Below are 16,460 nucleotides of genomic sequence, written 5' to 3'. Positions count from 1 at the left end.
TAAAATTATACAATAGTAAATGACTTCTAAAGGATAGTTTCATCTCAAGTTTCCACACAAATCAAAAAATGTGTGATACTCAAACCACAACATTTAACCCACTCAGCACTCAAACTAAGTATACTGCTTTAGAACCTGAATCCAAAACTAATTTAATACTAATTAAATATATTAAATGCCTTAATACAGGGAAACAGGTACTGAAGGTAAACTTTTAAAAATATAGACAGACTTGCAAAAACAAGTACAGGGAGTCTACTCCTTAATTATATTGCATTTTAAAAATCTACACTTATTCCAAAACCTTCTAAAAAAGTAAAAATTTTTTTCTTTCTTCCCAATAGGGATTTTCCTTTTCTTACAACGCACAACCACAAAAAAACCAAAACAAAACAAAACCAAAACAAAAAAACAAAAAAACCCCTACTTAATAATACAAACTATGCTGAAATGATCACAAAAAGTCTATTGAAAACAAAAAGGGAAAAGTAAGATTTGGAACCTATATAATCACTTTTTCCACAGATCAAAACTAAAAACGGTAACTCAGACATACTCCCAAGGAGAAGGAAAAAAAAAAAATCCAAACTTTTGTCTATCAAGTTTTCCCCTTTGACTGGAAGCACTATGTTAAATGTAAGTAATAAATGCTAATTGTTCTAAATTCAATTTGGGGATTTTTTTTTTTCTGAGTGCAGCACTTTATTTAGCCGTCACAGATTAATTTTTACAATAATTACAGTGCCTCAAAAGACTTTTTTCCTATAATTATCGCCTTCACAAATTCATTCTAATATATTTAACTTTTCCTACAATGTATTAATTAGTAGACTAGGTCACTAAATCAAATTAAACCTGTGCAAAGTTAGTTAAACAGAAGACTTCTATTGTAAACATAAGCCAATATAAATGTATATATTTTACAACATTGAGAGGAAAGCACTGACCCTGTGCCATCTACCTACAACTATATTGCATTGTCCTGTGGAAGATAAGTTCTGAAGTTAACTTTTGTTCCCAAGCCACTGGAATAAAGGTCACTGAAGAGGTAAATGCAATATGCACATTACTCTTGCAGTTCCCATTGCCATAAGATATATGGAAGCAAACATGTGTTAAAATGGAACCAGCTATAAATTATGGTCAAATGATTTTTTTAGTTCGATGGGGGGAAAAAAGCAAAACTCTGTAACTGTTCCTCACCAGACAAGAGCCTTAGATCTTGTACTTCGGCCTTTGGTTTTGTTTCCTTCAGGTGAATTGGAAGCATTTGCCTTATGAGTTTTCTTATGATGTTCAAGATAAGTCTTTTTGGCAAATGCCTTTCCACATTTATTGCATCTGTGAAGAGAAAAGTTTTTTGTGACTTTTACTTCAATACCAACGTCAGCTACTTCATACTTTTTACTAGGAGAGTTAGAAGTGCCATCGTGTTTTGAATCACTATGTTTTGCCTCATCCCTCGAAGGGCCTCTTTTTGCCACTTTATTTAGAACAAAATCAATGGGCTTCTTTATAGCTCTGATCTCTAAACTGGCTGTTATTTTCCCAAGATAGCGGGATGACTTTTTATGAACCACAGTTATATGTCGTATCACATCACGCTTCCGACGCGTTTCGTAAGTGCAAAGAGGACACTTGTAGAATTTAACATAAATGTTATTCCCATCTGTGTGCAACTCAATGTGTTTAGTCAAGTTCTGTTTGGAAGTAAACTGACGTTTACAAAGTTTACAGTAAAGTTGCTTAAAGTCAAAGCCAGCTGAAAGTTTTGGTTTCCTCGTTTTTTGCTGGCCACCTGCAGCAGACGGACTAGTTGATTTAGGGCTTTCAGAGTCTTGTTTAACTTTATTTTTCTGTGCTGCCGGTGTGTTCTTTTTTTCATTTGAATGATTTGTTCCCTTTAATTCATTCTGTGGAGAATGGGTAATGGAAGGGGGTGAAGATTCTACAGAATCTGCTGGTTCAACTTTAACTTTTATTTCTGAACTGCTGGCAGTATTATTAGGGCCTTTCTCTCTTTTAGAGTTTGTTCCAGAAAGAGTTATCTTGTGGACAATTTGCATATGTCTTTTAAGCATTATTTGTGAACTATATTTCCTCTTGCAAAGGAGGCATTTGCATGCAGTTAAATTGTATTCAGCCTTTGAAGACGACTTTTGTTTTCGAGTCTTAAAAGATTTTTTAGGAGAAACAGAATCCAGGAACAAAGGTTGCCCAGGCTTTGTTGCTATATCAGGAGTAATTGAATCCCTCCTTAGTCCTCTATGAACTTCATCAAAATGCCTCCTTACATTCGCTTTTGTAGCAAATGATTTACAACACACTGGACAACTCCTACTTATTGGAACTAGAACATTCTTACTGCGTCCTTTAGAGGACTGGTTTGGATTCTTTCGCGTTTCAATGTATTTTTTTAGTTCTTCCATCTTTTTCTTGTGTACTTTTCGAATGTGACGACGAACACCTCGTCTGGAATTGAATTCTTTTCTACAAAGACAACATATCAACTGGTGACCAAAATCAGAATTGTCAGACGTTTCCAAGTCAGCCTGTGATTCCTGAGGTTGCTCATCAGATGTAGGCGCAACTTCGTCTGCAACAATCTCAACAGGAGGGGGCTCAACAGTTTCCACCTCTGCATCTGTAACTGGTACTGTTTTAGACTGTTCCGTGCTAGTTTCCTGTATTTGAACTTCGGTTTGTTCAGGAGTACTGCTTGACTCTCTGACTTCAGTAGGATTATCAGTCCTTGAAATATACTGAAACACTGCATTTTGATTAGTTTCTATGGGTTCTAGCTTAATAATATATTCTCGCTTGTCCACACTTGGATATATGGCTTCTAGGAGATCGTTTATGGCTTGGCTTTGTTTATCATTTACATCAGGAAGGTCTGTTAAGGAAAAAACAACATTTTAATCTGAAATAATTTGCCTGCTCTAGCTCTCTAATATTTAAAAATGTATTATGAACCTCTATCTTAAAATTTATTATATTACTGGTTCATATTATTAAGAAGAGCATTATCTACTTTTTCATATTTTAAAACTAGAATTAATTAAACTAAAATTAATCTAAAATCTCATCAACATACACAAATGTTAAGAAATAAAGATGAAGAGCTACTTCCACTCCTAAGTGCCCTTAATATCAAATATATAAGCACATGAGTGTCCTAAACAATTAAAACAATATTTCAAACTTTTAGTCTAAAATTTTCAGGCTAGCAAAGCCAAATCAAAGGTCTCATAACCCAAGATGGATAAAACATCATGAAGAAGGTACTGTTATATATTAAAATGATTCTTTTTGTAGAAAACATAACAGCATTCCTATTAACTTAATCCATAATAATCTAGTCTACTTGTATAGAGGGACACTTAAAGATCTTATGGAAATGAAAAAGAAAGATCTGTAGGATATAAATATGAATGACATGTAGAGAAGTATTTGCTATTACAGGTCTTCTTAACATGATACCATCCCATTCAAACAAGTGATTGAAAACTATAGATTTATTACAAAAACAGAGCTAGTTTTATTTACTCGTGCAATAATTAGCATCCCCTATAGGCAGCCAAATATTCCTACTATAACCGAATGATCTAATATCTAATATTGGTTATGTCTCCACATACAACTCTAAAATCTAGCTACAAATATAGCAACAAATCTGATATTTAGAAAACAAATGCTTCCTTATTGCTCTTCTAGTAATCTTCCCATTTAAAAGGGATGAAGTAGTGTCTAAGGATAACACTTTCACGGAAGTATTTCTAGAATCAGTATTGCCAAGAAAAGTGCACAATAATCCAACAAATCCAACTATCTGTATTTCTAAAACTCAACTCTACACTAAAACGAGAATAACTATCAGAAATATAGGGGGCGCCTGGGTGGTGCCGTCCTTAAGCGTTAAGCATCTGCCTTCAGCTCAGGGCGTGATCCCGGCGTTATAGAATCGAGCCCCACATCAGGCTCTTCCGCTATGAGCCTGTTTTTTCCTCTCCCACTCCCCCTGCTTGTGTTCCCTCTCTCGCTGGCTCTCTCTCTCTCTCTGTCAAATAAATAAATAAATAAATCTTTTTAAAAAAACCCCTAATTTTCTACTAGTACTTTCATTATTAAAAGATCAGATTTGAAACTAATCCCTACAGACTGCCTTTTCATTTATATCTCAATGATAAAAACAAGTATAATAAGATCTAACAGTACTAGGAAAAGTTTCCAAATATGAAATTTTTATTTCAACTATGTCTTATAATAAATATACTTTCAATCAGCTTCATGCTAATAATTAAGTGGTACTTTTGATTTTTGGAGTTTTCATTTCATTCCCATCCCAAAAAAGTGAAGTTGAAAAGTACACCAACTCCACAGTGCAACTATAGCATCAAACTGACAAAATAAGTTCTATAATTTGTAAGCGTTAAACCCCTGAACAAGAAATAATGAAAGTAACCTATTACTTATTAAAATATCTTAAGGAATTTGTATCAGTTCTTAAAGCAAGAAAGTAATACCATTACATATACTGCTAACTTAATCATACAGGGGCAATACACTTAATCCAACAAACATTTGGTTCCACAAAGACTTTATTAGCCTACAATATGCCTTCATCACATAAAGCTACTTCAGATCTCAAGTTGGCCTATAATGCAATCTAATTTCTGATAAAATGATTGATTTATAAATAAATTTCACTGAGAACAAAACTGATCTTCAAATCAAGACCCAGAAAAAATTAGAAAGGTGAATATTTTTTACCATCCCCAACAAATCAACTAATTTACTCATTCTTTGCTCTATTTCTAACCTTCTCATTTACTTAAGGAAAATCTTAATTATCAATCATATGTAACAAGTTGTTAAAAAAAATAAAAATGAAAAATACCAATACCCCCTTCAAGCGCTCATATTTTAACTTAGAAAAATCCTGAATATAAACTATATGGTCCATATAAACATTCAAAAACAATATCCAATATCTTAATATAAATAAATATACTCATAAACCTAACCTCGTATACCTTTAGAAAAACCCAAGCAAAAAGCACTTATATGAAAGTACCTAAGAAAATGAACATTAAGTCGAATATTTAATTTTATTCCCCATCATTAAATTATTGATACCATTTTTACATAAACGTATAGCTGCAGTATAAGAATACTTAACTGTAAAACGTGTAACTTAATATATGAATAAAACTTACTGTCATCCATCTGGAGACTTGGTGGGCAGTAGAATTTTTTATGGGTAATTAAATTTGGTAATCCTCTGAAGAGACTGCGGCATAATTTACATTCAAAAATAGTGTCCACGTCTTTTAATAAAATGTGCTTAAGTTGTTTAGTTCCTGAAGGAAAAAAGAAAAGAAAACAACACAAAAGGTAACTTTAACATGCATTTTTAAACTGGGCAACCACTGTTGACAATCCAAAGTGTAATTACTCTTTGCAAACAAAATACAGGCATTGCCAATTTCCACCATACTGTATTCAGAACTAAGTTATAAACTAAATTCTAAGTAAAATTCTATCATCATCTGGATGTTAAAATTGATATTCTTGGGGCGCCTGGGTGGCGCAGTTGTTAAGCATCTGCTTTCGGCTCAGGACGTGATCCCAGCGTTCTGGGATCGAGCCCCACATCAGGCTCCTCTGCTAGAAGCCTGCTTCTTCCTCTCCCACTCCCCCTGCTTGTGTTCCCTCTCTCGCTGGCTATCTCTCTCTGTCAAATAAATAAATAAAATCTTTAAAAAAAATTGATATTCTTTTTCTAATTCAGCAGCCAATCAATTCTTAGGATATCCCAACAGTGGTTCCAATATCTGGCCGATCATCACAATAACCCAGGAATAAATAAGTACATAACCCACCTCTGGAGATTCTGATTCAATAGATCTGGAAGGGGAAAGAATTAAACATGCCCCTCCCCCCCACCCCCCTACTCCTTCCCAAAATTTCTGGCTGGTTCATATAGCTCCCTTCTGCATTAAGATGTGAACATGGAGTTCTGTAATGCGTTTTCCCTAATTCCTTAAAGAAGTCAAAACTGTGTCACAAGATTGTAACTTTTCTTTTTAAACTCAGCTCAAATTACTTCAGGTTCTGGGCCAATATGGGATTATGGTCATTGAGTGTCAGAGTAGAGAATCCTTATCCATAATTTGAATTTTGCTTAGGCCTCTTGATACCACTATAAATTTATTCAAAGCCTTTCTCCCTCAAAAACTCACTCCAAGTGCAATTAATTAGATACTGATAGTTTACAGTTTAAACTAATTTAAAGCCTGTCTTCCCCACTAGATTATAAACTCCAAAGCAGCCAAGACCAAACCTGTCTTATTTAAGACTAAAAAGTAATCAGCTCTAGCAATGCTCAATAAAGATTAGTTGAAGAAATGCCACTGATGCAGGGAATCTAAGCATTGTGACAGAAGATGAAAAGGCAGGAAAAATAAATAAATGGCAATGAGCATCCGATCTTTAAAATAAAAACATCCACCAGGAATAAAACACAAGCAGAAGATCTTTTGTCATTATTTCCTATAGGTTTTTGCCACAGGTAAATTGACAAAATTGATCTGCCATGCTTTACTAATTAGCCTTTAATTTCCTCAAATAAAAAAGATGATAATAATATTGACTTCAAGAGGAAAAAACAAATGTGTCCCGAAAAAAACTTTAAAACTACCTAGTTGCAAAGTGTTCTTCCATCATTCCACAAGTACTTGACACTCTTTTAAAGCTCTGGGACTACTAAAGAGTAAACACACTATACTATCCATCTTGTAAAATGAACAAGCCAAAGCAAACCTATCTTAGAGAATCATAAAAGAAAATATGAATCTAAATCCCAGAAAAATTAAATCACACATGTGGATTTCTACTGGGAAAAAATAAATATAATGAAATCATTTCCACCATTTCTCAAATCCAAATCAAAGGTTTACTGCACTAAACCATATTACCACAAAACCAGAAAACATAAATTTAAAAAGATTCAGAGGGCAGCCAGAGTATTATTCTTTATATAAAAGTAAATTCATACACACACACACATACGCACACACGCATGCACACACGCACTTTCTTAGTCCACTTCACATTACAAAATATACTGGCAATAGACTAACATGTTTAGTTCATAGCTAACCTCCTAAGTGATTGACAAACTATGAGAGGTAGACTGATGATAAAAATATTTTAGATAAACCTAACATATCTACATGTAATTCCCAAGAAGTATAGTTAAGTGTAGTACCAGTAGGAAGAAAAGAGAAATTTTGCCCACTTTAATTCTGAATTGAAATACCTGCTAGGTCCATACTAAAGATTCAATTCTGCCTTTTAAAGATAGTCAAAAAAGACTGAAGAGGAATGCAAAAACAAGCTAAACTAGGTTTAAGAACTCAATTGAAGACTGAAATAGAAAGTATGAGGTTATATATAAAAAATAGTTACTGCTAAAAATGTAAGACTGCATCCCTAAATCAGAGATCTTACTTTGTCCACCCGGCTCTCTCAACCATAAAAATTAATTAAAAATTTAAAAAACCTACATAGAGAGAAAAAGATACCCTTGTTTAGTCCTAGTTATAGAACTAGTTATATTCAGCAGAGTGTATATTCGTTTCCAATAGCATCCCCCTAAAAAAATCTCTGGCTCTAACCTTAAATAATCAATCTTAATTATCATTCACAAATGCTCCCCCACCCCATCCCACCAAACACAAACATATAAACACAGTAGTTGATGCAGGTACATCAAATTTCTTTCAGAGCTATGGGTTCACCAAATTGTTTCTCTATCACTTTTCAGGCCTTCACCTATATTTTTTTCCCTCTCTGCCTGTAATAATCTCCCACTTCCCTGGTCTGGTTCACTTCTAGTAATCTTTCAAATTCTGGGGCGCCTCGGTGGCTCAGTTGGTTAAGCGATTGCTTTTGGCTCAGGTCATGATCCGGAGTCCCAGGATAGAGTCCTGCATGCGGCTCCCTGCTCACAGCTCAGTGGGGAGGCGGCTTCTCCCTCTAACCCTGCCCCTCTTACGCTCTCTCTCCCAAATAAATAAAATCTTAAGGAAAAAAACAAAACACTCCAGGTTAGAAGTCACTTTCCCCAGGAAGCCTTCTGATTCCTGGTTTTTGTTACAAATTCTTCACTCCCTACTCCCACAGCACCCTATACATCTGTACTATATTATCCCACTATCTTGTAATTAATTATTTTTCTGTAGTCCCATTAAACTGGAAGCTCTAAAAGGATGGAGAAGATAGCTTTAATGCTCACCCACTGTAGTCCCAGCCCTCAGGCTATGCCTGATTGAGGTTTGTTAAATGACACACTAGAGAGCTCCATGTTTAAGGAAACCTTCTCTATAAATGATTTTTTTTAGTCTATATAAAGTTGCCTGGGAAGTCAAAAAAGAGACCTCAAAGATTTTTCTAATTCAACTTACACATTTTACAAGTGAGAAAAATAAGATGCTGCCCATTCCATAAATACAGACAATAGAAGTTCTTCCCTAAGCTAGTTTTAGTTGCCATTTAATGTTTTGTTGTTTTTCCCAGGTGGTCATAATGGCTTTGGTCATAATGGTCTTGTCAGCTACCATTTTGTGACTGCTTTGCTAACACTTAGACACAGCCAATAACGGTGCCTCTGTCAACAGCTAAAACTTTCTGTCACCTAAGAGAAAAGACATGGTCATCTAGATAGCAACATAAAGTTCTTCCACTGCCCTTGATTCTGAAAGAGACCCATGCTATCTTATTCCTAATTATTCCTTTTCCTGTATTAGTAACTTTTTCTTGCCCTAGGTTTTAAAACTATCTCAGAAGTCACTGTTTACTGATCACATAGGTCATTAATCAGTATCTTTAAAAAAAAAAAAATAGCCCTCCAAAGGGTAAGGCTTTTGATGCTTAGAAATTAACTAATTAGTGAATATTTCAGATTCTCATAACAGGTGCTCAGTAAAAATTACTTAAACCCTATCAAGGGTTTAGTCATGTGCTATTCCTTAATATCAAATACATTATATGTACTGAGAAAAATGTTTACAAGATTTTTTTCAAAAGGAATCAGTATTCAGTTTCACATTAGGGTGGATGGCAGTCACTTTACATGATGTGATATTAATTCTAACTCTTCTGTGCCAAAGATAAGCTTTCATTTTTTTTCCCTTAATATATGGATATGTTGGTCAATGACCATTTTAGATTATAGCAGTAATGATTTTTAAATGGCATACTGTTTGCTTTATGATGATTCACATATAAGCTCAATCATTTTTAGCATGACTGTTTAAATATAGTATCATCTCAACAGTGCAAGCAAATCTGTAATTCCTGTCAAAACTAATTTCCAAAGCCAGTATATGCAGGAAATTTCTAACTAATCATCCCTCAACAAAACTTCTTAAAGGTAAAAAATAGCGAAAACTTAAGAAAATTTAAACTGATTTCGTACCCACCACCTGCAAGAGTTGGTTAAAAAAAAAAGGTTAAAGGTTATGGAACATTGCCACATACTACAATAAATTTATAAGCAGAATAAAATTATTCAAGTGCCTACTTGGTGAATCTTTTCGTTTAGTCCCACAAACATTTATTGGACACCTATTAAATATGAGGTTGCAATGCTATTCACTGGAAACATGAAAGTGAAGGATCTGATCTGTGCCCTTAGAAATTCCCAGACAACTATAAATGTCTGCTCTTCTAGGAACATAGCCTCAGATGACATGCTCTGAAGAATCTAAGAACAACAAATCAAACAAATTTAAACAGTACAAAACCAAACGAAACAAAAAACTCTTCTAAGAAGTTAAATGACCAAACCTAAGATGATAATAACAATAGCAAATACCACACAAAGCTAATTCTCATTTTTCACTATAATTTACTCCTCCCTAAGAGAAAAGATGCCCTTCCTGGCACATAGTAGTAGTGTATTTCATAGACAGAATCTTTTTTCTATGATATTACATATAATCTTTTTACAGTATTATGTATTTCAAGGTTTAAAAAAACAATGTCAACTTCATATGAAAGACCAGTTTTGAATACCAAACTAAATAATTATCCTTCTCTTTTCTCCCCATTTTTCTGTTTCTAATCTTAGGGTATTCAATAGCTCCTTTGCCTGTACCAGAAGATTAAAAGACTAAGAAAGAATATTAAGCTCAATTAAATCGATTTTAATAAATGTCTCATGGAAGTACACCTTTGTTGTTGTTGTTGTTACTTAAAATTCTGTTTCAGTTTGGGGAGAGAAGTCAGGAAAAAAGGAAACTAAAATAAAAGTGTCAATAGAAAGGAGGGAAATTTGAAGACACTAAGTCACAGATGTGATCCTAGAAGGACTAACAGAGCTAAGGCAGCACCCAAGCAAAAGTCAGGGCCCAGTAAAGATAGTACCAGAAGCCAGGGATACAGAGCAAACAGCATGTCTCAAAGTCATCCAACCATCAGGGATTTCAGAGTAGAAAATCTGTAGGTTGGAGCAAAATAGGCAGCCTTCTAAAAAAATGAGGTATCGATCTATGGACAGATGTCAAACAACAGTGAAATGTACTGTTAATAAAGCAAAAATACATAACAGTGTGCAGAATCAGCTACCACACAATGGGGGAAAAGTGAGGGATCTATGCTTGTGTATGTATATAGGGTCTCTGGAAGAAGATACACAAATCATGTAGCAGTGGTTGCCTGAGCAAAGAGACTTTTTTTGTATTTTTATATATCCTTTTATGCTTCCTTATTATTTTTAAACCACAGGCACTTATGACTTAATCCAATAATATTACTTATTCCAATGTAGGAATATTACTTAATTCCAAAAAGAAAAATCTATTCAAATTAATTTACAAGTGAAGCAGCCAGAAATAAAAAGATATCAAGAGGTCAAGAAAGATTTATCATTAAAAACCAGAAAAACAGTCCAAAGCAAAAACTGAAGTGAGGCAAAGAGAACAAGTTAAAATTGATCAAGCAGTCAGGAGAACACACGTGGGACTGGTAGACCTAAAAAATTAGTTAACTCCTTCCTCAGCCTTTAATGAACTTCCAGTTCGGGTAGGAATTAATACCAGGTCATAGAAAGCCCAGTGTAGACAGGAGGTGAGTCACTTAGAAATGACACAGTAGCTTAAGACAACTATCTGAGCTTGAAGATTAAGCTAGATATCCTAACACATTACTAATGCCCCACCTGACTTAGCCTCTGTAAGTTAACAAGAGCCAAAGCAGAGAGTTCGGATAGTTCTTTAAATGCAATGTGTGTGACCCAGATATAATAGAAAGAGTCTAGAAAGGAATGAGTCACTGAAGGTGTGGTTAGGAGTAGAATGGGACCAGGAAGAACTTAAAGGGTCAGAATGGATCTTCGTCCCTAAGTCATGTGACCCAAATTTCCATTCTCTCCTCCCAAAGCTTCAGTCAGCCAGGGCTTAGATACTTCAGTGCTAAAGAGCTACCTCAGCAAGCTGTAGATTACACAGATACGTAAGAGATTACAATCTTGAGGAAATTAAAATTGCTTAGTTCTGAGACACATTAATGAAGTAAAAGAATTCCTTTTTTCAAATCCAAAATTAGTTCTTTGTACTGCTAAGCATATTTCTAAATTACTTCTAATTTAAATTATTGGGTACTTGGAATTAAATTTATAGTATTTTCAGAATTCACCTAAATAAAACATAACTCAGAAGGCAAATGTGAATTTGAAAATGTCAGAAGAGGATATTTAAAAAAGAACTTTTACCCATTTCACAGACCCTTTTCTTTAGATTGTAAAGAAATAGCAAATACAGAAAAGAGACATGAGCACAGTGCAAAAGGAAAACAATTTCATTTCTAAATATTCATCTTCCAAAGTTAAACACAGATTTTGAGAATAGGATCCCCTTGAAAAGGTGTATTTTACAAGACCAAGCATTTATGAATGAACCAATTCTAACTTCTTAATCAAATAACACTATAATAAACTGAAGTAGTATAAAATAATCTTATTCGTTCCAAATTTTGGATTTTAAAAAAGAAACCTATATGGGTGCCTGGGTGGCTCAGTCAGTTAAGGATGTGACTCTTGATTTCAGCACAGGTCATGATCTCAGGGTTTTGAGATGGAGCCCCACATCCGCCTTCACACTGGGTGTGGAGGCTGCTTAAGATTCTCTCTCTCCACCTCCCTCCTCACTCCCACCCCTCTCTTTCCCTCTCTTAAAAAAGAAAAAAAAGAAAAAAATGACCTATAGCAAAGAATATCATTAAACGTGAAAAGCTATTACCTTCATTTCCATGAGAAAGAACAAAAAAAAAATACCTATTTAAAGTAGCTAAAAGAAACTCTTACTATGACCAGAAACTAACCATTCTTCTGTTATGCCAGAAATATATAATAAATACTGCCCCGAGTAAGTAAAATTTTAATTGTATTTATCATAGAAAAATCTGACCTATCAGTTACTTCAATTAACAGAAATAAAAACAACAAAAAAACACCCTAAAATAGGTTATACCACCATTCAACATGAGCAAGGCATGGGTATACACTCGATACTTACTGAATTAAATATACATAAAAGCAATGTCATGAGGATTGTTTAAAGTGGTTGACTAAAAATCCAAGAAACAGATCTCAGAAAGTCAGAAATTTTAAAAAAATTTATTTTAGATGAAGGAGCAATCTATTTCTTAGATACTAAAATAAAGGAAATATATGCTATTTCTCTTTACAATGACTTAAAAACAAGCACCTCAAAGCATTTATCATTAAAAAACAAGTGGTTACATATAAATTATCTTTTCCTTCTAATCTCAGAACTTTTTCATTAAAATAGTAAGCTTTAGAATAATAACAAAAGATATTCTAATCCTTTAAGTTTCCATCAGTTAGGTGTCCCATCAATCATGTGTTGTTTGCTTACTTGTATCTGACTCAATAGTCTGCAATGTCAGAGAAGCCAAAGCTACAAAAGGTGGTTAAGTGGACCGTAAGAATCACCGAAACCTAAGACCTCACTGAGAAAGGAGTTCTAACAGTCCTCAGTCATGTATATGCAGTAAGCAACACCTATTTTAAAGCCCTGGATTGCAACTGCACAAATACACATATTACACATGCAATTATTATATAATCTAATAGAAAGTAAAGCTAAACAAATGTATCCAAAGAGACCAGGAACTGGAGTAAGTATTTTTCCTGTCCTGTGCTCTATCAAAAGATGTTGAAACTCCAGAGTTAGGCAGGAGGTGAGTCACTTAAACAGAGATGATAAAGTAATTAATCTAGAACAAGTGACATCTCAGACATTCTGAATAATAATCTACTCTGCCAGTGCTTATAAAGACCCAGTATAATTTACTACTGCCCGTTGAGGGTTTACAAAGATATGCCAAAAAAACAACAATAAATTGTTAAGAAGAGGCACGTTACCAATAAAGATACCACATATATTTCTTTAAACCATATTAAATAATTTTATTTCTATATTAATATATAATATATAGTACTGAAAAAGAATCTAGATCAAGTCAATATTTGTTCAACCACTTTTTAAAAATACGACAAAAGTATTCTATAAAATCAACATATACATTTTAATATTTTTAAAAAATTAATTCTAAGGATTTCTAGGTAGTTTTTAACTATTATGTGAAGATTGAAAAATACATCCTAAAACATTCATACCTGATCGAAAGCACTCAATTATTTGTTGAATACCAGATTTGGATGTCTGTAGTGGTTGCTGTAACAAAGGAGCATCTCCAGGTTCCAGGATATAAACTACATGGAAGACAAACACCCACCCCAATCCCCACAAAAAAAGGGTTATTTAAATCATTTACTATTGAAGTAAAACAATGGTTTGCTACAATCATGTTAATGATAATCACACTTGTTCATATATACTTCACCATCATCTTTGTAAGGCAAAATGAAATAATGGGGAAAAAATACCTAAAATTATTCTCAATTCAAGGCTAAATTAAAGCTACTTAAGGCTTCAAATGCAAAGATTTACTATTTTGGCATTATTTACTATATATTTGTCACGTTTGCCTTATTATTCCCCTTGAAGAGGAACCTCTGTATTTAATCAAAATTCTAGGGCAATGATGTCCTAGCCACATCTCATAAACCATTCCAGAACCCTCTGGACAATCTAGTACAGCTCTCTTGGCAATTACGAGAGCAAAACTCAAAAACCACTGCCTAAGGAAAGAACTAGTGAAGTGCACAATGACAGATGTTCAAGAATGTTCACTGCAGCACTCTGCAGCACTGTAAATAACAGAGAAAAAATTTCAAACAACTTAAAAATCTCTCAATAGGAACCAGACTAAATAAACTATGAAATACCCCTGCAACAGAATCCTTCATGGCTGTTAGAAAGCATGAGCTAGATCTACATATGCCAACAACAAAGGATGTCAATAACAGATTGCTGAGCAACAAAAACAGGTTGGAGAATACGACCTCACTTCTATTAATATATGTTTCAACAGATACAGAAAGAAAGAAATTTAATGTATATATGTGTGTGTATGTACAGACACTAATATAAACACAAAAAGTCTGGTGGGATATCAACAACAAGGCTTCTGTCGGGGTGGACTTTACAGGGGTGCTTTTCATTTTCGGCCTCACACTTTGCTAGTGCTTCAGAGCCTGGGCTTTTAGAAGTGTGCATGTTAAAACACACACACACACACGCACACACACATTTTCATAATAAGTAAAAATAATATTTCCACTTTAAAAATAAGAAGTTTCATTTTCATATACAGAGGTCTGCTTTCCAAAATTCTCAGATTCACAGTACAATTATATAATAAATTAGATTATGATAATATGAAACAAGGTAACTGAAAAGGAAAACAGTTTTTCCGTTAGATACCAAATAAAGAAATGGTTGTGGCAGAGAAAAACCAGCCATTTTAATTAACTTTTTTCAATATGTTATAATAGTCTACTCAACTATTACCATCTTAAGCCAGAATCATCCACTCTGGGAAAACAGGGAGGATTACTTCAATAATGTGTGCTGCTACTTATTGCTTCAGGGCCTGGTCTTGGGCAGCATTTGGCTTTCTGATAAGGGGGCTAAAGCTGTTGTGCTATGTATACAGACACAGCCTTAGACTCTCTGTTAAGGCTTCAAGTCTTGCACTCAGTGTACACAAGTGGAAGAAACTTGGTCTCAGGACCACGTCATTTTATTCAGTACAACTTTCCCAATTTTAAGAGATACATTAGGAGTATTTTAAATGAATTAAGAAGCACACATGCACAACTCATTTTGAGAACATCTGACATTGGCTCTACCTGCAGCGATTAAAAATATAGACTCCAGACCTGGACTTATTACACTGAATTTTTTTTCTGACATTTATTAGATACAACTAAGGCAAATTAAACTCTCTGATCTCTTCCTCATCTCTAAAATGGGGATAATAAAAGTACCTAAATCATAGGGTTGTATGATGATCAAATGAGCTAATGCAGGTAAACTGGTTAAAACAAAGCCTAGGATATAGTAAGTGTTCAATAAACGTTCTATCACCACCACCACCATCATCATCATGTACAAATTAATTGCTTTCTGACACCAAAAACTTAAAGTTTCCAAAATCTAAGAGAAGTAGAATTCAACCCTTTAAAGATGCAATAGCAGAAGTTTGTAAATAGACTGATGATACCATTTATTTGGATTAGATGGATCTCTTTTCACTATTTGTACAAAAGAACTGACAACTGTTTATAAAAAATAATGATAATAACTACAAAAAAGAGGGTAGAAACTGTACAATTGTAAAGAACTAAAAGCATCAAGGTTTGGCTCTGTAAGTAGAAAGAATTCTAGAACGGGAAATTTTAAAAAAACAGCAATGAATAAGGGAGGGATACGGAGAAAAAATGGAAAATTGTCCTTAGAGTCCCCTTTCCTCATTTAAAAACGCTCCAGAGAACTTTCTATAATACACCAGCTTCCATTTCCACATGAGAACATCTGATTTCAAAGCTAGAGCAAAATTTTGTTACCTAATCACCTTCAGAATACTGCTACCACTAAACACATCAACATCCTGAGACACCATTCAAAATAACCCCAGAGTTAGCTTAGTTATCCATGGACAACATCCACTTAGTACACAGATCTGTGTAGTTCCCACTGTGTAAAAAAAAAAAAAAAAAAAGATTCTTCATTTGAAAACATACTCTCAACCCTAAAAAACTTCATATATTAGTATTTTATAGACGTTCCCTATCATCCCTCCCAAGATCAGATTACAGGACCATTAGGAAAAAAGCCATGATCTCCCTCCAATCAAAACACCCAAACCCTCAGAAGTTAACATCTGTCTTTACATCCTTCCAAGAACACACTTCCCAGAATCAAATACCTACTTTTGTAACGCTCTCTCCTACCTTAAAAAAA

General features: G+C 34.1%; 1 protein-coding gene across 3 annotated transcripts in view; it reads right to left on the bottom strand.

Moving 5' to 3' along the window:
- Positions 1-16,460, bottom strand: part of ZNF800 (zinc finger protein 800) — a 44,721-nt gene that overhangs the window by 24,653 nt on the left and 3,608 nt on the right. For all 3 annotated transcript variants that reach the window (XM_045792719.2, XM_045792720.2, XM_087860846.1), the window contains exons 3-5: positions 13,709-13,804; positions 5,220-5,363; positions 1,204-2,896 (exon numbers count right to left, since the gene is read on the bottom strand). In XM_045792719.2, coding sequence (XP_045648675.2) covers positions 1,204-2,896; positions 5,220-5,363; positions 13,709-13,804 — 1,933 coding nt within the window. The remainder of the gene's footprint in view (positions 1-1,203; positions 2,897-5,219; positions 5,364-13,708; positions 13,805-16,460) is intronic.

The sequence above is a fragment of the Ursus americanus genome, chromosome 3, assembly GCF_024610735.1.
Source record: "Ursus americanus isolate L20-20 chromosome 3, mUrsAme1.1.p, whole genome shotgun sequence".
Classification (NCBI taxonomy): domain Eukaryota; kingdom Metazoa; phylum Chordata; class Mammalia; order Carnivora; family Ursidae; genus Ursus; species Ursus americanus.
This window is presented reverse-complemented; position numbering and strand designations above follow the sequence as displayed.